This window comes from Corylus avellana, chromosome 8 (genome assembly GCF_965113065.1).
Source record: "Corylus avellana chromosome 8, dhCorAvel1.hap1.2, whole genome shotgun sequence".
NCBI lineage: Eukaryota > Viridiplantae > Streptophyta > Magnoliopsida > Fagales > Betulaceae > Corylus > Corylus avellana.
In genome coordinates this window covers 553,636-576,961 of record NC_142497.1, presented here as the reverse complement: position 1 = coordinate 576,961, position 23,326 = coordinate 553,636, and the positions used below count along the sequence as shown (strand labels likewise).

Below are 23,326 nucleotides of genomic sequence, written 5' to 3'. Positions count from 1 at the left end.
TAAATTGCCAATTTTTGAAACTTCAGTGGGATAAATTGCCAATTTTTGAACTTTGAAGTTAAAATTGAAAAACCACTAAAACTTTAGGGGGGTAAACTGCATTTTTTCCTTTAATAATTTATACACACACACCCTCGACCGGCAAGGGATTTGCTTATCTTATAGTTTAGGTATGTTTTCTATCACTCGCCACATACCAGGCAACACAACGTGGCCAATTACCCATTTGACACGTGTAAAGTTAGTACGGTGCAAAGTACCCATCTTATGCATTTTTGCATGGCGGAGATCTGATCTGATCCGAAGTGACGAACATTATTAAATTAACGCAGGTGATCAAGGTATACCCTCTTCTCTTCCGGAAATAACGTGGGGATAAAGTATTAACAAAAAGGTAAAAACTATTTTCGTAATTTTAAGAAGAGAAATGTAATTTTTCTTCTCCTTGTTATCCAAGTCCATCAAAAATTCAAAATTTGAAAAATTTCAAGAGTTGCCGTTAAACCAATTGGGAGCAAAATAAAAAATAGCCGTTAGGGTTTAATTTGTTTTCATTCTCTGTTTTCTTCATTTTCTGTTGGTTCAAAAATTCTGTTTTCTTCATTAAAAATTCCTCTGTTCCATCATTTTCTGTTCGTTCAAAAATTCTATTTTCTTCATTCAAAAATACTCTGTTGTGTGAGAAAATAGAGAAGAGAAGATGACGTATCGTTGGGGGTGGAGATAGACCAGGAGGTGTTCGATTTTAACCTGGATAGGGCATTTTCAGAGATGATGCAAGTTGTTTCTAGGTGCAAGGGCTGCTTAATTGGCATGGACACTGAATTTCCAGGCCAAATCTACAATCTGAGGCAAGAATCTAGACTTTCTTCACCCAACTACAAGTTGATGAAATTCAACACATACAAGTATAATTCAATTGGGTCTTGCTATATGGGATAAGAATGGGGGAAAATGCCATGGCTTTTGGGAATTTAATTTCAAGGACTTCAGGCTTGGTCATTCCCACGATCCAGAGTCGATTGTTTTAATGGAGGAAGCTGGAATTCATTTTGGTTATCTTGTTAAAATGCTGACGGGTGGAGAAGCGCTACCCTCTGATGTCACTGAATTTAATGAATTAGTGAAATCATTTTTTGGTCCAAGAATATATAAGATCTCAACTGATATCTTATAAGATCTCAAAATGTGATGAGTATAGAATGCGGAATAATATGAAATGAAGGAAATAGAGAAAGATACAAAGATTAAGGTGGTTCGGCATATTGCCGAACATCCACACACTAAAGCCTCAATAGAGGCTACACATTTCCTTGATTATATAATCTGAGTATACAACTCTATTTATAGAGCTTTTACATGTGATTTGAAATATTTGAAATATAAAGATATCCCTTAAATCAGGATTAACAAATATTATTTAAATCCCTTAATTTAGGGAATACAAAATCAACATCTATTATAAAGGATTTATATCCTTAACATGCCCCCGCAAGATGAATAGTTTGTTTGCAATCGTTGATCTTGAACATATCGAGTGGCTGGAGTTGATGGCGCCTGATTTGAAATATCGGCTACTCTTGAACTTGAACTTCGGCGACTGTGGCCGGGATTTGAACATCAACAACTTTTTGGCCGACAACGATTACTTTGACCAGAATTTTGACATCAACAACTTTTGGCCGGAATTTTGACATCGACTACTGTGGCCGGAATGAGCCAACTATGGGCTTGAAATGGGCCATAAGGGGCCCAAAACATCTGCCTCTTTGGGATTACAAATTTTTTAAGAGTGAAAGACAAGCATTTAAGTTATCAGATATAAGATTAAAATAAAATAAATACCAGCAAGAAACATTAATAACACACATATTCACCATCGGAACACAAGGATTCACTGTAAAGAAAGTGGTTGTTTATCATTATAATATATCAAATGTTCCAAACCAATAAATAATAAATACCAAAAATTTATTGGTCAATTTAGTTGCTGAGAGATTTGAGAGAAACAATGATTATCATCGATCCAAAAGATTTCATCGCCAGAGAAACAATGATTATCATCGATCCAAAAGATTTCATCGCCATAGACCTGTCGTCCTACTCATTTCTAAAAAACCTTTCAACACACTTCTTAACCGGATCCTATATAATCTTTCTTATGAAATGAGGAAAACATATATAAACACAACTAGAAAACATACATAAACACTTGGTAAAGAATTCAAAGTTGACATCAAACTTAGGACAATGAATATATTACTTACTTCGTTCAGTTTACGACAGGTAGACTTTAAATAACCCTCTGCAACTTTTTTGCCGTTACCATGTTTCATCAAAGACAACATAACAGGCTTCAGTGCATCATGAGCCACGCTGAATTGACTATCAGTGTCTAGGGTTTGCATCATGTTCTTAAGAGCGAAAGACCTGTGGTTGGGAAGAAAAATTCAGGACATCACGAACCATGCAGCGGCGCGCCATAATGGGCCGAAAACATCTGCCTTTTTCTTTTCTTTTTTTTCTTTCTTTTTCGGTTGCTGTTATGTAAGATGTCATTTTTATCTTTTCTCCATGAAGCAAAAAACTTCATTTCTCTTTTAATGGACCTCATACTTCATTTCCCTTTTAATGGACCTTATAGATCGTTTTCTTCTCTGATACATGTTAAAATCAGAGAGAAAATGATTAGAGGAGAAAAATGAAGTAAAGAAAATTGCAATTCAGGATCTAACTATTGGTGTTAGCCTGTTAGCTTTGATACCATATAAGATCTCAAAATGTGATGAGTATAAAATGCAGAATAATATGAAAAGAAAGAAATAGATAAAGATCTTAACTGATACTTTATAAGATCTCAAAATATGAAGAAAGATCTCAACTGATACCTTATAAGATCTCAAAATGTAATGAGTATAGAATGCAGAATAATATGAAATGAAGGAAATAGAGAAATATACAAAAATTAAGGTAGTTCGACATATAACCTATATCCACACACTAAAGTCTCAATAAGCTACATATTTTCTTGATTATTTGATCTGAGTATACAGCTCTATTTATAGAGCTCTACATGCAATTTGAAATATTTCAAATAAAAAGATATTCTTTAAATCAAAATTAACAAATATTATATAAATCCCTTAATTTAGGGAATACAAAATCAACATCTATTCTAAAAGATTTATATCCTTAACAGAATATATGACGTGAAGAATATGATTAGGTATTTGGATGGCACTACCTACATCGGCTGGATGCTATTGCTTACCCGTATCACCCAATTACCCGCATCACCCAATTAAACACACCTATATATATATATAGTCTTAATTAACATCCTCTATTTTTGCCGGCGATGGCACGAGCTCCTACAAAGTAAGGAGTTTTATCACCATAGAAAGAAATGTGGGTATGCCCACAAATTAAGTCGGTTGCTTGGTGCAAATGAGGTAGAAAGCCACCGAGTTTTGGGATCACCGTGTTTGACCTAGCTTGCCAGTTGGCAAAACTGCCACATCCCTAATTGCTTGGGCTATGTCTCGTTGTGAGCTATGAGTCTGACCCTTGGGCCGCCTTCTGTATCATGGACTATCGGTTTGACAAGATATTGATTGGGCTATTAGCACTCCATAATATGGGCCTTCGGTCCAATAAAATATTGGTTGAGCTTGAGCCATCGAGACTCTCAAATATTATGGATTATCGGTAAGATAAAATATGGACTGGACCAGGCCATTCCTTCTTTTGTTGTAATTTTGGCCCTATCGTGTCTTCACTTGAATTGGCATTTTCCAACTTCCAAAGGCTGGGATCGCACCACATGGATTAACAACAAAAAAATTTGCTCTCAACATCAAGTTTTATAATTGAGAAACCCTTAAAAAGCTATGAAATGAACCTTCCATGACTATATTACTTGTTAAAGATGAAAAACTAAGAGCTTTTTTTTTTTGAAAAAACTGGAGTTTAATATTTTTTTTTTATTTTTTTAAAAAAACATGTGGTGTCACATCACTCACGCTAACAATATTTAATCTAAGAGTCGTGATTGGGAGCACGCCTGGCGTGCTTCAACAGTGAAGCACGCCAGGCACAAATTTTTTTTTTTTTTTTTTTTCAAAAAAATTAAAATAATAAAATAATAATAAAAAAAAATTTTGTGCCTGGCGTGCATCACTGTTGATGCACGCCAGGCGTGGTCAATATCTTTACCCTTAATCTAATATTGTTTGTTAAAGATGAAAAACTGTGTTTTTTTTTTTGGTTCAAAAACAAAGACGTCACCCACATGCAAGCCACTGTGGAGAGTAGCCTTAAAAAACCGTTGGCTTTTAAATTTTTAAACACAAATACACGACTCTCATTTCTCATTTCTAAGAGTTTCAGGTATTTCTTGTTTCAGAAATAAGAGGTTTTTTATCATTTATTTTTTTTAAAAGGTTAATTTTTATTTATTTATTTTTTTAGAAAAAAGAGTCTTCAAGTCAAACACTATACCAAAGAAGGATTTCATCAGATACTTAAAATCACTTAGATTCAAGGGGGGCACTTCTCCCCAATCTAGCCAAAATCATAATGAACATGGAACGTGACCCAGGTGATACAGCCGGGTTGCTCAACAGGTTACTCTTCAACATTTTCTTGGCGAATTTCATGGTGTCAACATTATATAGTAAGTCAAACACTCTCCTACCAAAAAAGAACTTTCCCAAATCCATAAATTCACTGAATTCAGAGAATAGCAGCACTTCTCCACCCAACAACATTTTGATGAAGTAGCCAAAATCGTACGCACCATCAAACATAACCTAGGGGGATACAGGATTTGTCCAATAGCCCAGACTTAAGAATTTTCTTTGTGAATTCCATTGAATCAATACCAATAATTCAATGAGAGTCGCAAAAAAAAAAAAAAAAAAAAATTGAACTACCAAAAGCCGCAAGATTCTCTAATCGCATCGTAGATAGCCAAACCCAATTGAATGATATGGGTATCTTTGATCAACATTAATCTTCATTATATGGTATGAAGAAATTACCTCAGGAGTGTAGAGATAGCCAGGAAAGTTCGTGATGAAAGCAATGAAACAATGGTCGCACTTGGAAAGGGCGTCTGTGATTGTGTCAAAATATGCAATTTAGACACAATTTTTAAACACACGGTTATGCTTTAAGTAAAATCGCAATTTAACCTTTAAAATTATAAGTTTTTAAAAATGCACCTCTTGCTTGAGATTTCAAAACATATATTTTTTTACGTTTTCAAACTACCATTTTATTTTTATTGATGAATTTGTGTAAGGAATTTCATGTGATGATAGTCAAGCTCCGTATTCCGAACTACTTAAAATAGGTAGGCTCCGCACTACCTCTCCTTGCATATTAATTGATTTATGCTTATGCGTGGGTATCCAATGGTGGAACTGCAAGTGTCAACGGACGCAGAAGGCGACGGGGAACAGGGTGCTACAGTGAGAAAACTTCTACTTTACAAGCAGTGTTGGAGTAAGATAAAAAGTGAAAACAGCTAAATTTAACTAAAAAGCTAGTTTACAAGCATTGCTGGAGATTGTCTTAGCACCTCACATTCCTGAGCTAATTAGAGTGTGTTGGCCCAGTCCTCAACACTAGAAAAGTCTGACGGGCCAAGCCCACCATCTAGTCCATATGCAGCACATGAGGTGGATCTTTACCATTGACCGAATTAGAATCAAACGGACTAAGCGATACCGAATACAAGTCCCAAGATATACCGACTCAATTACACCTACGTACAATTGATAGGTTTTTTTTTGTAAGATACGATTGCTAGGTTAAACATGAAATTTACTAAGCCTAAGTACTATAAAAGGGGAGCTTCAGCAGGGTATTAGGAATCCAAACCTACAATTACAAAGGTAAGGAATTCGACCCCTAAACAAAAGAAAAAAAAACAATGAGTCTGATAGTTAGGGAAGTTTGGGATTACAATCTGATGGAGGAGATCTCCGCACTCATGGAGGCTTCTTCCAAATGCGATCACTGTTTTGTGGCCATGTCCACAAACTTCCCTGGCAATATTTTCACTTCCAAAGAAGGCAAGGAAGTTTCTCCTTACAATCTAATGAAGTTTAATGTTGAGGCAACCTGCATCATTCAATTGGGTCTTGCTCTCTGCGATGCCAACGGAAAATCTTTTGGCGTTTGGGAGTTCAACTTCAAGGATTTCGACGAGCGTATTCATTCTCACCATATTAATACCATTGAGTTACTGAAAGATCAAGAAATTTACTTCGACTATAACGGAGTTATGGGTATCGACTCCTTGCGCTTCGCCAGGCTAATCCTGAAGTCTGGCCTGTTGAGCAACTCCCGTATCACGTGGGTCACGTTCCATAGTGATTATGATTTTGGTTACTTTATAAAGATGTTGACTGGGGGAGAAGTGTTACCCTTACACCAGAGTGAGTTTATGGATCTAATCAAATCCTTTTTTGGTAAGAAGGTGTTTACGTGAAGCACATGATCAAGTTCTGCGACGATGGAGTCTATGCGGGCTCGGAGTTAGAGATTGTAGCCAAGACTCTGGGGCTGGACCGTGAAGTCGGGAGGGCAGGTTCTGAAAGTCTGCTCGCCTTGCAAACCTTCATGAAACTCGAGCAAAAGTATTTCAACGGATGTTCATTGAGCGAGTTCGAGCATGTTCTTCACGATTTTACTTGATTTCAGTGTATTCTAATTCAATCATCTACTTATGAATATGAATTCCAAAATAAATAAATAAAAGATCGATTGTGGACTTATTGAATGTTTCTGGTTCTCAATTTTAATTTTTTTTAAAAAAAATAAATAAATAAAAAAAGTATATCAAGGTGTCATTGAAAGGCTTTTCAAGTGTCGATTTTTCCAATAAAACACCCTTAGTGTAGGTGCTATTGGTGACTCTTGCGGTTGTTGTAATATATGTTACAAACATTATTATTTTTTATTTAGCGGTTGCTTTACTATTCTTCAAACAATTTTTCGGTTAGACAATATTAAAGCTTGTTCGTGACTTTTATGAAGGAAAAACAAAATCAATTTAATTGGTTTTTACCGTTTTGACTGTTAGTCTTTAACGAGTTTTATTGTAGTTTGACAATTTTGATTATTAACAAATGTTTTACCCTTTTTTTGATGTTATGGCGGTTTGGTCATTAATTTCCTTTAGTAAATCATTCTGAAATATAGGAAGACATGCTTTCTATCATCTATATATATATAAAGAACTCAAAGAGGAGCCGACTCTATCATGGTAATTGTGGATAGATTTTCCAAAATGGCTCACTTTGTTGCTTGCAGGAAAACATCGATGTTGTCCAGATAGCCAACCTCTTCTTCCGAGAAGTAGTCAGATTACACGGAGTGCCAAAGTCAATCACTTCTGACCAAGACACTAAATTTATTTCCTATTTCTGGAGAACACTATGGAGGCGGTTCAACACAGCCTTGAATTTTAGTAGCATTAGCCATCCATAGACGGGCAAACCGAGGTTGCGAACCGAACATTGGGCAACTTACTTTGCTGTATCACTGGAGATAAACCGAAGCAATGGGACCTAGTTTTAGCTCAGGCCGAGTTTGCTTACAACAATATGGTGAACAGGTTGACTGGAAAAGCACCGTTCAAGGTTGTATTTGGAAGAACTCTGAGACTTGCAGTGGACCTTGCAAATCTACCCAAGTTACCCAGAGCTAGTATAGCCGTTGACCACCTGGCAAAACGAGTGAATTCCACCCATGAGGAAGTTCGTCAACACCTCGAGAAGACTTATGCCAAGTATAAAGAAGCAGCAGATAAGGGGCAAAGATCCAAAGTCTTTCGAGAATGTGATTTAGTAATGGTTTATTTGCGCAAGGGATGTCTACCAACGGAGACTTCCGGAAAGATGAGGAACAAAAAGTATGGACCTTGCAAAATTATTAAAAAGATTAATGATAATTCCTATGTTGTTGATCTTCCGGAGAAACTAGTTATTTCCTCAACATTCAATGTGGCGAACATATTTGAATATTTTTCGTCGGAAGATTCTAACTCGAGGACGAGTTATTTTCAAGAAGGGGAGACTAATGTAGGACAGTCCACCAAGCATTGTTCGGCCAGACCGAGGACCGAGCATTGTTCAGCCAAACCGAGCACCGAGCATTGTTCAGCCAAACCGAGCGCCGAGCATTGTTCAGTCAAAACCGAGGATGTACCTTTGTCCGAAGATACACCTTTGACCAAGGATATAGCCTTGACCGAGGCTTACTCGGGAAACTCAATTCTGACAACTGACAGAATCTGCCAGTGCCGAAAGAATATTGTCAGAATTGAGGGTAAGAATATGTCAGGGTTGGACTATCAGAAGGGCGGTAATGTAAGAACCACAGTTGGGAAAGCTGCAAAGTTGAAGTTCACGTCAGAAACAGTTGAAGGCCGCAAAGTTATGTCAGAACCGACCTTGCCAACCACCGAGGACCAATGAGAAGCTTCTGCCGGTTAAGGAGAACCAATATGAAGCTACTACTTGATTTGGGGAACCGATGGCCAGTTGCCATTGTTCGGCCAATCATGTTAGGGCCAAGTTTACTTAGAATAGTTTGTTAAGTTTTCTTTCCTATAAACAGTAGGACTTGTAATATTTTCATAGCCAACTTTTCAACTTGAATCAATATATATGAATTGAGAATTTTCTCTTCAAACTTCTCTGCGGAAATTTTATCTTCAACCTGTAGATTGTGTTGTGTGTCAATCTGAGGATTGAGCGCTAATTTATCAGGTTAGGAGACACAGAAGCTCCTAACCTTTTCGGTTACCAAGTCTTCCGCTACGTCAGAGTTAGGCAGAAATAAGAACATTTACTCTTTGAATAGATTAAACACTGCAACCTCAGAGTCAGTACAAGCTAGACACAACCAATTGGTAATTTTCTGCAACAAAAATCCATATATATAGCAGCAGCACGAGTTAATGCCACTAACATTTATCACCAATATTTGCAGCTAATGGTAGTGATGCAGAGTACATGGAAAGAAACACTAGCTTAGTCAATTAAGCACATTGTCAATATTTATCTCAAATATAATCTCCATAATTCCACTAGTCTAAGAACATGAAGTTATGACATATTAAAGAATTGGTCCCAGAATTGAATGTTTCATTGCCTGAATATAAGCCTTTATTAATTAATTCAAGCAATTCCAGATAAGGATGGATAACAACACTAATTGATAATATAGCTAGACAGGCTTGATAATCCTCACTTCCTAGCTTAATCTAGCTTGTACGGAATCTTCCATTTGGATCAACAGCTCCTGTTGCCCAAGTGGCAACACCCCTAGCAAGGACCTCTTTAGGTTTTATGTTGTACTCGAGTGAATCAGGTGGGCGAGCGCCAAGCCATTTCATCAACACAGAGACGTGGAACACAATATGGATAGGGGCAGTGTCAATAGGTGCAGTGTCAAGGCAATAAGCCACCAGGCTAATCTTTGCAACAACTTTGAAGGGTCCGTCATTGTTGGAGCGGCGGTGGTAAACATAGGCCCAATCGCTGCCGGGTTGAAAATTTTTGTCATCTTTCAACAAACATGCCTCGTTGCTGTCGTCTGTTATGGTTAAGCCGTGAATAACACACTTGAAATCGTCCAGCGAACGTCCATTGAAGTAGACTTGCTTGAGTTTCATGAAGGTCTGCAACGTGAGCAAACTATTAGAACCAGCTGCAGCCTGTTGACTCTTTCCAACTACACGGTACACTCCCAAAGTCTTGGCTACCCTCTCCAAGCCCCCATACAGTCCATCGCAGTACTTGATCATGTGCTTCACGTCAAACACCAAGTCCCCAAACAATTCCTTTACCAGATCCATAAAATCACTGAGATGGTGAGGCAGCGTTTCCTTGGCACCTAATATCCTGTCGGCACCTAATATCTTGACCAAGTATCCAAAATCGTAAGCACTATCGAACGTAACCCAGTTGATACGGGAGTTGATCAACACCGACATTAGAGATCTAAACATCATGGTAGTGATACCCATCTCTCCGTTCTTGTTGAAATCAATTCCCTGACGTTTCAGTAACTCAATGGACTCTGTATTGTGAAGATGAAAACGTTCGTAGAAACCCATAAAGTTGAACTCCCAACAGCAGCAAGATTCCACGCCGTTGTCATCACAGAGAGCGAGATTGCCGTTGGCATCACAGAGAGTGAGACCAAATTGAATGAGTTGGGTAGAATCGACATTAAGCTTCATTAGCTGGTACGGAGAAAGTATTTGAGAAGCAAATACACGGCCAGGGAAGTTTGTGTCTATGGCGACGAAAGGGTAGCAGGGGAGAGCACGCGCGATTGCAGAGAGCTCCTCATCCAGATTGTGCCTCCAAACTTGTCGAACAATCACCGGCAGAGCCATTGGGTTTCTAGCTAGCTATTGTGCGTGTTGCATATATATGGTTTTATAATTAGGGTTTCTTCTCTTCTTTTTTTTTAATGTGAGTTTTAAAAATATTAGAAATAATATAGGCGTTGTAATAATTTTAGTTCAATTCAAACGATGAACATCACTTAAAAGCTCAAAATAAAGATGCTTCTCATAGAATAATCACAAAGATCAAACGTGAGTTTTGAAAATATTAGAAATAATATGGGCGTTTTAGTAATTTTAACTACTAAACTAAAGAATTTGAATAATTATTTTATTCAAACTTCCTCTATTCCTAGTAATATATAATTATTCTTGTTACTAACTAAATATTCATATCTCAAACTAAACAAGATATTAGGGTTTCACATGGAAGCCCGATGATGTGTCACTTAGAAAAAAGAAATAAAAAATAAAAAAATTTGAGACTCGTATCTTTATTTTTTTTATGAAAACCCAGCAATTTGAAAAACACCCCTCCTCCTGAAATTTCTCATACGTGGTGCTTGTCTCTCGATCGTTGGACCAATATATATCTTGTATTACAAAAGAAGATTTCTTGAAAAAACAAAGAGGTACGTGCATTCACCAATATATACAGCAGGTGTAAATATATTCAAGTAGCAAATACAAAGAGAAAGAATACATTTACATGGAAAGGAAATCTGCCTATTAACTAAATACATCCCAATAAGTAATGAGCATATGTACATAAGGAAAGTGCAAGCCGTGAGAAACAATTAGCTTGTTTCTTTGTCAACGTGACCAGATGCAATGAACCATATTTTTGTATCCCTTGATTTTGGCTGATTGGCAATTGTCTTGATTTCTTTGATTGCCATCAGCTTGATCTTTGCTGCTTCTCATTTTAAGGCAGTATCTTCAATAGTCTCAATACTTGTTACAAAGCATCTTGTTGGAATTGAATCTGGTGTGGAGGAAGTTATGAAGTTACTCCATATTGGGGTGGAGGAGGGTGGTGGTGTTCGCTTTATAGTGATTCATGGGATGGGTGGGGTGGGTAAGACCACATACACTGGCACAAGTCATTTATATAATATGGTTTCTCCTCAATTTGAAGTGAGTTGCTTTCTTGCTTGTAAAGAAAAATATAATAGGAGAATTGATAGTTGTCAGAATGCTTTACAAAACCAGCTTATTTCTAAGATCCGCGCCTTATGGGAGAAGAAATAAAATATAATAGAATAATGGATGATCGTGATCGAAACTGTGTGATAAGTAGCGGACTAAGACACAAAAGGGTATTCTTGTTCTTGATGATGTGGATAGTGAAGAACAAATAGAAGCATTAGCATAGAGCCCTGATTTGTTTGGTGAAGGGAGTAGAATCATTTTAACAAGCAGAGATTTTCATTTGTTGAATAGGCATGTAAGTGCTAGTGCTATCTATGAGGTGAAGTTGTTGAATGACAATGAAGCTTTGCAGCTCTTTTGTTGGAATGCATTCAAGACATCATATCCTGAAGAAAACTATAGGCATCTGTCTTGGAAATTTGTCACTTAAGCTCAAGGCGTTCCTTTTGCTCTTAAAAGTTTTGGTACCTACTTGTTTGATAGAGCACCAGATCAATGGAAGAGTTTCTTGGATCAATTACAAGAAGGGCATCTAGAAATCATACAACCATTACAAATAAGCTATAATGGACTGGATGCAATTGAAAAAGAATTATTGTTAGATATTTCTTGTTTCTAAATAATTTCATTAGCGCTTAATCTTAACTATTGATTTATTCATTGCGTTATAACAGAGTTCAAAGGATTTGAAAATCCTTGACCTGTGTGGCTCTCAAAACTTGATAGAGATATCAGACTTCATCGGAGTCCCAAACCTTCAGAGATTAGAGTTTGAAGGTTGTACAAGTTTGTCTAAGGTCCATCCATCTATTGGAGTCCTTAAATGGCTTAAATGATTGAATTTTCAAAATTGCAAACGTATTAAAAGCCTTCCTAGGAAATATGCCAAATTGCAAACTTGGAATCTCTTGAGATTTTTGATCTATCTGGCTCCTCAAGGCTCAAGGCGTTTCCAGCCATCCTAGGAGATATGACATGTTTGGGGATTCTTAAGTTGGACGGGACTGCTATAGAGTTATTACCGTTATGATTTGAGGGTTTATCTGGTCTTCAAACTTTGAGTTTACAAAATTGCAAAAACCTTCCATTTTTTCCTTTTGTCATTTCCTGTTTATTCCCACTTGAGAATGTAAACCTGAGTTTACGAGAATACCAGATAGCATTTGTCAGCTTTCCAATCTTGAATCACTTTACTTGAGAAATTGCAGCAGGCTTCAAGCACTGCCAAAGCTTCCATTGAGTTTAACATACTTGTATGTTGAGAATTGTCCATTGGTGGAGATGTTTTCTGACCAAATGTACACCTGGGCTTTAAGTGAAATATTGGCCACCACCGATTGCTCCTTAGAAGCATTGTATATTGATCATTATGATGGTGGCAGTCCCTGCAATATCTTACAATTGGACCTACGAAGACATTTACAGACCCAAGGCTACTGGGTGAGTCTCTTCTTTCTCTCATTTTAACACAAAAAGTCCCTGCAATATTTGTCTTCTTTTTTTTTACACAAATCTTAGTTTTTGTTTTGTTTATCTCTTACAGTTACAGAGAAGATTCTTTGGTAACTATATGTGGATCGTGGTTGGGACCTGGAATCCCACAGTGATTCAACAACAAAAGTGCTAGCTCCTCTGTAAAACTTGAGGTGCATACAGATTTGAATGGTAATAGGGAGTGGAAAGGATGTGCTCTGTTTGTTGTTTATGAAGAAGTCCATGAGCATGAAAAGTCAAATTCTATGATTTTTGAGGGCATTGATCCTACTCTTCATCACTTTGTTTATCATTTTGAGACCGACAAAGGACATCTAAATATACCCTTTGTCCTCCCTGTCCCTAAAGTAACATCTGTTGGGGCAACTGGATTTTGGGTGTATATACCAGCTAAATGGGTTTTGGAACAGTCGAAGAACTTGGATGGTTTCTCAAGCAAAATATGCTTTGCTCAAGACATCACCTCACCACCTTTTGTGGAAATTCTTCACAATGCACACCATATAGCTAATAACCTAACAGAACCAAATTTTGAATTACAAAACTAGACAAGATACAACAAAAAAAAAAAAAAAAAAAATTCAAACTAACAACAATACATGCTCTTATTATTCGTATAAACATACTTTAAATTCTACAAGTGGCTTCAATTCAAATTGAGTCATCAGATTCATCAGAGTCACTTTTGTCAGGCTCCCCAGCATTTGTTCCAACCTCTGGGGCATCTGCCTTTACAACAGGCGCAGGTACAAGTTTTTTACTTGCATTTCGGACACTTCCATCTACATCTTCCTCTTGCTCAGCAGCTTCAGCATGTGAACAACTCAATCAAGGAATAATCAATGTACATAAACATGACATAACAGTCTTCATCACCAGACATTGAAAATTATGACTAATTCCATCATTCACAAACAAGCAATACATCAAATCATACTCTCATATTTTTCTGTGAAACAATGTACCAAGTGCCTTAACCTAACATCCTCAGCTTAGTGACACATTGAATTAGAGGTGAAAACATACTTCCAAATGAACCATAACAATCAATTTTAGCCCACCATTTTTTGGATTTAAATCAAACTGTGCAACCATTACCCCAATCCCTATCAGCCACTGGAATCTTAAACTGACATTCAAAGCTTAGATTATTTCCCTATGAGTGTAACCTCACAACAATACTAATGAAGTAAAAGTACAATAACATGCAAGGATATCAACATTCTCCGCCGCTGCACCAGCATGGATCTTCACTAAATCTTTCGGGACACGCTGTACAAGCTCAGGGTGCAGAATGTAATGAAGTTGCAGTCAGTACAAACATCAGATCGAAAAGGAAAGTGAAGAGAAAACTACAAAGTAACATCCCATAATGCTATTCTCTTACTATTAATCCTTTCCTAAACAGTGTATATATATTTCCAGTTACCCCCCCCCCCTTCCTTCAAAAATATTAATGTCATGCTACCAGCAGTTCATACGGTTGCATTAGAATGTGTCCTAAAAGTTGTTTTTTTTTTTTTTTTTTTGGTTTCCTATGTGTCCTAAAAGTAGTTCGAATTAGTTTCTCTACTCACAAAAATGCTTGAACCGTTCAAAAAGTTGGGCTTAAACTGACCGGACGCTTATCCGAACAAGTAGGACCGAAAAAAGCACGAGCAACAGCACCCTACTATGGTTGGTGGCTTCTACATTTTGGTTTTCTTTTTCATTTTCTTTTAGCGTGAAGTGAGCAACCAAACATTTTTAATTTCTTCAAAGCTAGAGACAGGTTTTGGGGGCGAAATTAAAAAAAAAAAAAAAAAATTGGGAGGGCAAAAATAATTTTTAAAGTCTATTTTATTAAAAATAATTTTTTTTTGGGGACCACCTTAGGCCTTGGGCGGCTAGGGTCCCCCAAGGGCTAAGGTGGTTCCGCCCTGGCCTACTAGAGACGAAAAAATTTATTCAACAAAAAATTATGAAAAACAAGTCCAAACGTTACTTTTTATGGTCTACGTAATTAAAAGCCTAATCCTAAAAGCAAAATATTACCCAACTACCTTCTTTTTTTTTTTGTGGCATTTTCGCATAAGAGTGGGAAGGAAAATTTGAACTAGTGATCTCCACTTCATTAGATATGATCATAGCTGATTGAGCTTACGCAACTACCTTTAGAAACAAATAAACACAACAAAATTCACATTTGTTGAATTAATGAGCATTAGCTTTGGAAAATGATAGGTGATCTCTTAGTGTTTTCATAGTCTTAGGTGGATATTACTTTTAAAAGTCCAAGTGAAAGAAATAAGGACGATTTTCTTTTTTTATTTTCTTAAAAAATAATATCTACCTAAAAGAGAACACTAGAAGGACACTGGGCATTCCCTTTAGCCTTAATTTTTTGCTAGAGCAAAGATTAACAAGGCCTGCAGATTGCCACGTGAGTTGGTGAAGCACATAAGATAAGACTGCTTTATAAATATAGCTATTGATGCCATATAAAATATTGCACCACCAAACATCTCCCATCTTCTCTTCTCAAGCTATACAAAATGGCTACAACAATTGCTGCATCAATCACCAGCTCCTCAGAAATTACTGAGTTTGTCATAAGCAAAGGCAATGGAGTAAAGGGTCTCTCCGAAATGGGTCTCAAAAGCCTTCCCAAGGAGTATATCCAACCCCTAGAAGAAAGGATGAGTATGAGCCAAATCATCCCCCAAGAGTCTATACCCATCATCGACATGTCAAGCTGGGACGACCCAAACGTGGCAGAATCAATCTGCAATGCAGCAGAGAAGTGGGGTTTCTTTCAGATTACTAACCATGGAGTGCCCATTGAAGTGCTTGAGAGTGTGAAGGAGGCAACACATAGGTTCTTTGGGTTGCCGGCTGAGGAGAAGAGGAAGTTGTTAAAAGAGAATTCCCCTTCCAACAATGTGCGGTTTGGTACAAGCTTTAACCCTGAAGCAGAGAAGGCTCTTGAATGGAAAGATTACCTGAGCCTCTTCTATGTTTCAGAGGATGAGGCCTCTGCATTGTGGCCTCCTGTGTGCCGGTAACAGAGTTTATGTAACTTTGCACATTTTCTTTAGATATATGCATATCTAAACACGTCTATGCACACACGATTACATATTTTTTTAGGCTAATTGTATGGACAAGGTTTAATAGCCAGGGAAGGCCTACTCCCTAAGGGAGTTTATTATATGGTACACCAATCCGTGTAGATGCATGCATGTACATTTTGTTAGGTTAATTGCAGGGGTGGAACCACGTTGGGCCTTGGGGGGGACCCTGGACCCCCCTCGACCCAAGGTGGTCCCAAAAAAAATTAAAAAAAATTAAAAGATATTATAAAATTCCTATAAAATTTAATTTTTGACCCCCCAAATTGTTTTATTTAGAATTTTGGCACCCAAACACAAATCTCTAGTTAATTGTATTTATGCATGTATATAGTTGCTGTGGGCTAATTATTGTTTGCTTTCAGGGATCAAGTGCTTGAGTACATGAAGAGTTCTGAAGCTGTTATCAAACGGCTATTAGAGGCCCTAATGAAGAGATTAAATGTGAAAGAAATTGATGAAATGAAAGAATCAGTGTTAATGGGTTCAAAGAGGATTAACTTTAACTACTATCCCACTTGTCCTAACCCTGAGCTCACAGTAGGAGTAGGACGTCATTCTGATGTCTCAACCCTCACTATCCTCCTTCAAGACGACATTGGCGGACTTTATGTGAAAGGAGACAACGATAGGTGGATCCATGTTCCACCTGTAAGTGGCTCCCTTGTCATCAATGTCGGTGATGCACTGCAGATAATGAGCAACGGTCGATACAAGAGCATTGAGCATCGTGTGGCTGCCAATGGAAGCAAGAACAGGATTTCCGTTCCCATTTTCGTGCACCCCAGGCCATGTGACATGATTGGTCCTTTCCCTGAAGTTCTCGAGGGAGGGGAGAAAGCAGCATATAAGCAAGTTCTGTACTCAGATTATATCAAGCATTTTTTCAGCAAGGCTCATGATGGGAAGAACACAGTTGAATTTGCAAAAATATGATGTTTTTAAACGAGGTTGTCCTGTTTCAATTAAAATGAAGTGATGTAAAATAACCGAGTTTTAAAGGAATAATAAGATCTTTCACGATAACAAAAGTGAGGATTCTTCTTTTTTAAGGTACATGGACCATGATACAATGTTTGTATGTTCGTATTTTGAGTAAATGTGTACGCGTGTACTGTTTCTATGTACTAATTATATAATGGTTTTCTTCTGAAATTGAATCATTGGAATCTCTTCACAGGTCTAAGGGTAGGAGAGGGGAGACGGGTTATGGCAACCCTACTCGGGCATGACCATAATAACCACATATCCGCTAAAGAATCAATCATTGAAAGGGTCTAGGTAGGCCTGCCAAGGTGAGGGGCTCGTAGGTGCTTCCTCAAGCCGGTTGAGCCATAACCCCGTTAAGGGTTAGTAGCTCCAACTCATGAGTAGGACCATCAAGGGAACAAGAAATGTCACACCGTAACCCTTGAAACTCGATCCCTTTACCATTAGACCACCACTATCAGTGGTAGGTTCAACCCTAATTTACTTCTACCACATTTGTCGTCCCAAAACTCTCTTGCTTAAGAATATATTGCCTGTGATTACTACAAGTTCATTTTTATCTCATGTTGAAGTATTGATTAAATTTACCATTTCTTATTAACTTAAACTTTTGAAATACTTGTGATTTAACATACTGAAGTCCTTATTTTGAACCTCAACTCTACACTTTATTGGGATAAGTCATAAGTGGCGGTGATTTTACACCTCAATCCAGCAAAACTGATTTAAACTCTTCATACAAGAAACAATGATTACTACCTGATATGTCTTGAATGCCGTGACTCCATATCTAATTCAAAATTTTTCTACTAATTAGAAATCAGCATTGCCAATGAAATCATCAATATGTTATTAAATGAGGAGCTACCTAGAGCATCCTCTGAGGGGTAAAACAATAGGTGATAAGAAAGAACCAAGCTTCAAGCCATGAGATTGTGAAATAGCATCGGATGCAGGCCAAGTCTATCGTTTCACAAGACAGTAACATTGTAATTGTTTAATTATGTTACTTGTGGTAAAATAAACACAATTGTGGTAAAATAAAGATATTTAGTTCACTCCATATTGTCAGCAAGTTACTTCATTTGCCAATAGGATATATTGAAGCCAGTTACAACTCACAATCTGCAACTACATGACCCTAACATTATATTATCATCGTAAAGACTCCTGATTTAGTAACAACAAAAACAATAGTAATCAAGGATTTACAATTACTACATGTTTCATGTTTATTATACTTCAGTTCAAGAATCTCAAAAGGAACCTCAAATGAATGGATTGTTGAGATTTGATGCTCCAATGACAACTTGGCTGCTAAATTCTACTCCAAATTGGAATCTAGCTCTTGCTTCATTTGGTCTCTAAGAACCCTTCTCAGTAACTTGTTAGAATCCGTTCTGGGAAACTCTGGAACAATCTTAACATTGTTTACATCCTAATCAGTTAAATGAGTTGGAGAAATTAGATCAATAAGTTACGAAATAATAAAGGCCGATTTGGGGAAACCACCATAGAATTGAAATCAGTTCTATCTCTTCTGCATATCTTTTGAAATGAGTGGTGAAACCATTTTAAATTTTCTGTCAACATTATCTGAATCATCAAAGTCCAAAGATGACTTTTAAATTTAAAGTATGAATTTAACCTCAAAGAATGATCAGGTGACAGTAACATCAAGTGTAAGGGAACGGAAAAGATAGCATATGAGGCAAACCTTAAACAAAGGGTTGAGGTTTCTTAGAAAGGCTCTTGAGAATATACTCTTCAACTCTCTTCGATCTGGTTTAGCATTAAACCCCTTCTTTAATACTACAAATATAACCAACTGTTCTGGACCCCCATATACCGGTGAAACACTGACTGCAGCAGTCTCCGAAATGCTTTCATTAGCACGGTCACACACATGCTCAATTTCAATGGAACTTATCTGCATATCAAGAAATATTCAAAGTTTCTCAATATTTCAAAAATTAGTCCAAAAACATACCAATTTTTTCAAAAAAGGTGATCATTCAGTTAGTTGAAGCTAATTCAAGTATGATTAACTGTACTTGGCTGGTTCTGATAGTCTGGACTTGGTGAATTGAGCTGATCTAGCGTTCACTTGGCTGTTCTGATAGTCTGCTCACTTGGAGACGTTTATGAAACTATAAGGAAATGAACTTCCAGGGAAGTTTACTGCTAAGTGAATTCGAGTGTACGTGTTCTTCACGATTTAACCGATGGAGGGAAGATGATCAAGAAGTGCAGTTTCAACCTGACGAATCGGAATCTCACAACGGCAACTCAAAAAAAGTGGAGTGATTACGAATCAGCAGCGAGGAGGGCTGAGCAAGCAACAACAACGACCAGGAAGAAGAGTTGGACAGAAGCTATAAAGATATTTTATTTTTGTGTGTAGCAGTTTGTAAGACTATATATATATATATATGACATCCTAGGAAGTCCATTTGTCATCTTTGAAGAACATGGAATACCTTATGTTATTCTCTTATTGTACTTACTGATGATGGGTAATTTCTGAGCAATTTCAACAATTTTGGTGACAATGAAAATGAACTTGGATGAGCCAAGTCAAATGACTCAAAAAGTATATTTTATGTGGATATATCTACCCTCTTTGACCTGCAATGACAGCTTGAAGATCAAGCTTGTGTTGGCGAAGTGGGTCTCTTACCCTTATACATGGGATACATGATTGCTTTAAGGCAAGGAGTGCCAATTCAAAGGAATGCCAATGTACAAGGAACGGTACGCTTGTACCTGCCTATTCTAGAATACTTGAATGCTCACTTCTTTATGTGCCTAATTGTAATGTCTTTATGATGTAGTAGATAAAGACAATAAAGCAAGATACCCATGTGAGAATATTAGTTGTTTCTTACCCGGAAAGTGGCCTGATCAGGGACTAATCACCAAGAATATAAGATGATGTTCCCTTTTATATATATGCATCTCTTGAGACTGGATGCATATGTTATGGGTCCTGAGGGACTTGAAAATTAATTGTGACCCTGTTACTTTAGATAGATAGAGTGACTGTGAACCTGATTTTTTAAGATACCAAGTGTTTTTGTTTCGTCCATAAGATAGGCAATTTCTGAACATACATTCATGTGCCATCCTCAAGTTTTTGTAATGCATTGAGGACCATATCAATATTAATTATAAAAGCATCAAATTTTTTTCATCCAACTAATTTGACAGAAAATCAAAATGATGTAATCTTTCAAACTCCAATGAGGCCATGAATATGATTATAGACTCATACATATTGAAAAACTCTAAACAGATAAATATCACAATTTTATGCGGAATTAATGGATATTTATCAAAGCAAACAATCACTAAAGTATAAATAATCACACACAAAGATTTTGGTGACGAAGATGAAACCTTTTAGAAAACGTTCTAAAAGTAAAACCTCTCCGGGGCAGCCAAACCCAGGAAATCACTATCAAAAGATTATCCAGAGATTACAGACTCTAGGAACACTTACAACCCTTTGCAAGACCTTGACTCTGTAAGATCGACAAGCTTTCAACTTGTCTCCTCGCTCACAATCTTTTTCAACGTGATTCTCCTTTATCGGACCCTTCCGGTAGACTTCAATTAAGCACACAATCAAAACTAACAAAAATCCTCTAAGAGGAATCAATTTGGCTCACAACAAATAATCACTCAAGCACAGCCTCACACGAACTCTCTGGGGGTGAAAATTCGTCATCTCTCTTCTATAATGATGCATATATACCATCGACAAAACCCTAGACCTAACCCACTTAAAATCACGTTTTTGGTCCTAAAACTTACGGGATGTCCAGACAGGTTAATGGGCTGTCCGGACAGGGCTTTACGGAGCAGAAATTGAGTTTCTGGAAATGCGGTCCGGACCCGAGGAAGGCCTGTCCGGACCCGGTCTGTCCAGTTTTGATCAACAGCTCTGATCGATGAGTGTTTGTAGTCCGATTGAGCTGAAATTTTGCAGGGACGTTCATAACACATGAATCTACATTATGAACAGTGGATATTGGATTTCGAGCATTCTATATCAGTGTTTGAGCCCGTGAACAATAGCCTCTGCATTTTGGAACTGAATTAAGCCAATACAAGAACTAACACATATGTTCTGAAAACTTTAATAAGCTCATTTCAAATGATATGTAGAAGAGATGGAACCGGTTTCAGTTCCTTGGTGGTTTCCAGAAATTGGCCTGTTATTTTATAAGTTTTGTTAGAATTATATGCCCTCAAAAACTAATTTTGTTATTTAATAATAAATGTTATTTTCACATACATGATTATTATGGGTGATTAAATATGAAATGTGATGTCTAGCATAGATTTTGTCTAGGGTTAATGAATCAAAGGCAGGGAGTAATAATTTTTCAGTTCCTTGTAAACCTAAATTGTTCTAGGTTGTGGACGTCAACTAAATTTCTTACCACTAAATCCTACACTTGCTGTGCTGCTATATGCATGATTGAATGATTTACTCCTCCATTGAGGTAGTGACCTTAAGCAAACAAATTGGTGCAATGTAACAGGCACATACACTTAAATGGATCCGATGAAGAACACCTTATGGAGAGAACACAATTTGCTTATTGTCCTTATTCCTGAGAGGTTTAATGAACTTTGACGATATCAACCGGTGATGCTCCATTAAGGGCTATGTACAATGCTCAATAAGGAATCTACTAGTCTCTCAAAGAGATCGTATATTCAGTTAATTTCATAAGGGAGTTGGACTTTTTTTTTTTTAAAACGGCTGATGAGATTTTTCGAGGTATTTCATATGTATAAAATTATTTATCTATTTAGTGTTTTGAAAATTGTTTTGAAGTCCAACAAAATTATGAAATCGAGATACTAAAGGTTACATGAGCTAGGGACTTGACAGTGATATAATTAATCCATTCAAAGTGGCTCATGTACGTGGAAGATAGTGTGGTGGAAGGAAAATTTATGAAAATTGTAAGGGGACCTCAGTTGTAATTCTCTAGTGTTCAAGCTAGGGTTAATTGCAATGTTTTGATGGACATTATTGCAATTTGTAGAAATCAATATTCTCTCACGGAGAATTCAGGAATATTATTGGAAAGAATTTCCAACTTAAGTCAATTGCTTTTTTTAAAAGGCGTTGTCTGATCCTACGGCTGAGGACTGAGATCCATAAGGATCTCACTTCGTAACTTGCGTCTCTCTAATGTTTTTGCTAGTCTTATAATAAGACTTGTGACAAACTAGTTGGCCATTAGAGTTATTTTGTGGTATTGTGGTAGCTGTCTGAAAATCCTAGTAAGAAACATTAAGAGAGAGTGATGTGAATACCTTGGGAGGCAACACACTTGGGTTGCTTGCTAGCTAAGAGAGGTTCGCATCTTGTTTATGCTAAAATCCATGATCTTGTGGTGATATGATTCAATTAAACTAATTATTGATGTTTTATAACTCTGCAAATTGTCAGATTTGTTGTTATTTTAGTTTCGCAAACTATCAAGTTATTGATCCAATTTCTCCAATTCTTTGGCTGGTTAACAGGTGAAGAGTGTTAAGATTGTTCTAGAGTTCCCTAAAGCAGTTTCTAAGAAGTTGTTGAGAAGGGTTTTGAGGGACCAAATAAACCATGAGATGTCAGTTCAGAGTAGAATTTAGCAGCACAACATTGTTGATATATCAAATCTTAATGATACATTCATGTGAGGTGCAGTTTTAGATGCTTGAATTACTGACCTATGTACACGGAATAAGAAATAAATGGTTGAGAAACATGAAACATGTAGCTGTATTTGATTGAAAGAACTGTCTCAACTAATGGTTTCAAATGTACTCTGTCCATTATAGATTCAATCACTTAAACTGAATAGTTGACGATGGATATTGCTGCTAAGGACATACCATTGTCTAGAAGTCAATTTCTACATGTGCTGTGGAATTTATTTTTCACCAGCAAAATCTTTGGCTTTTGTTTGCAATGTATTGATTTGATCTGGAAATATACTCCTGTAGTGTTACTCTGGATTTTAATTAAGAAATCACTAGTGTTAAGTATTGTTTGAAAAGGTACTTGAAATCTTTAACTAGAAAGAGCTAAAAACTGTTGTTTGAGTGGGAGGGGGGGAACATTAGGTTATATTACTTATGCTAAATGCTTAGCTAGAAGCATTGAAGAGCAATCCGGCCAAAAGAGGGCGTAGACATT

At 37.0% G+C, this 23,326-nt stretch overlaps 1 protein-coding gene and 1 pseudogene across 1 annotated transcript; both read left to right on the top strand.

Moving 5' to 3' along the window:
* Positions 1 to 5,938: 5,938 nt before the first annotated feature.
* On the top strand, positions 5,939 to 6,705 carry LOC132163687 (putative CCR4-associated factor 1 homolog 11 pseudogene; annotated as a pseudogene).
* An 8,814-nt stretch (positions 6,706 to 15,519) lies between these two features.
* Positions 15,520 to 17,072, top strand: LOC132164540 (feruloyl CoA ortho-hydroxylase F6H1-3-like). The gene is made up of 2 exons (XM_059575072.2): positions 15,520 to 16,058; positions 16,494 to 17,072. Exons 1-2 carry the CDS (start codon positions 15,553 to 15,555, stop codon positions 17,062 to 17,064), a joined length of 1,077 nt encoding a protein of 358 aa, XP_059431055.2. The 5' UTR covers positions 15,520 to 15,552; the 3' UTR covers positions 17,065 to 17,072.
* Positions 17,073 to 23,326: the final 6,254 nt, after the last annotated feature.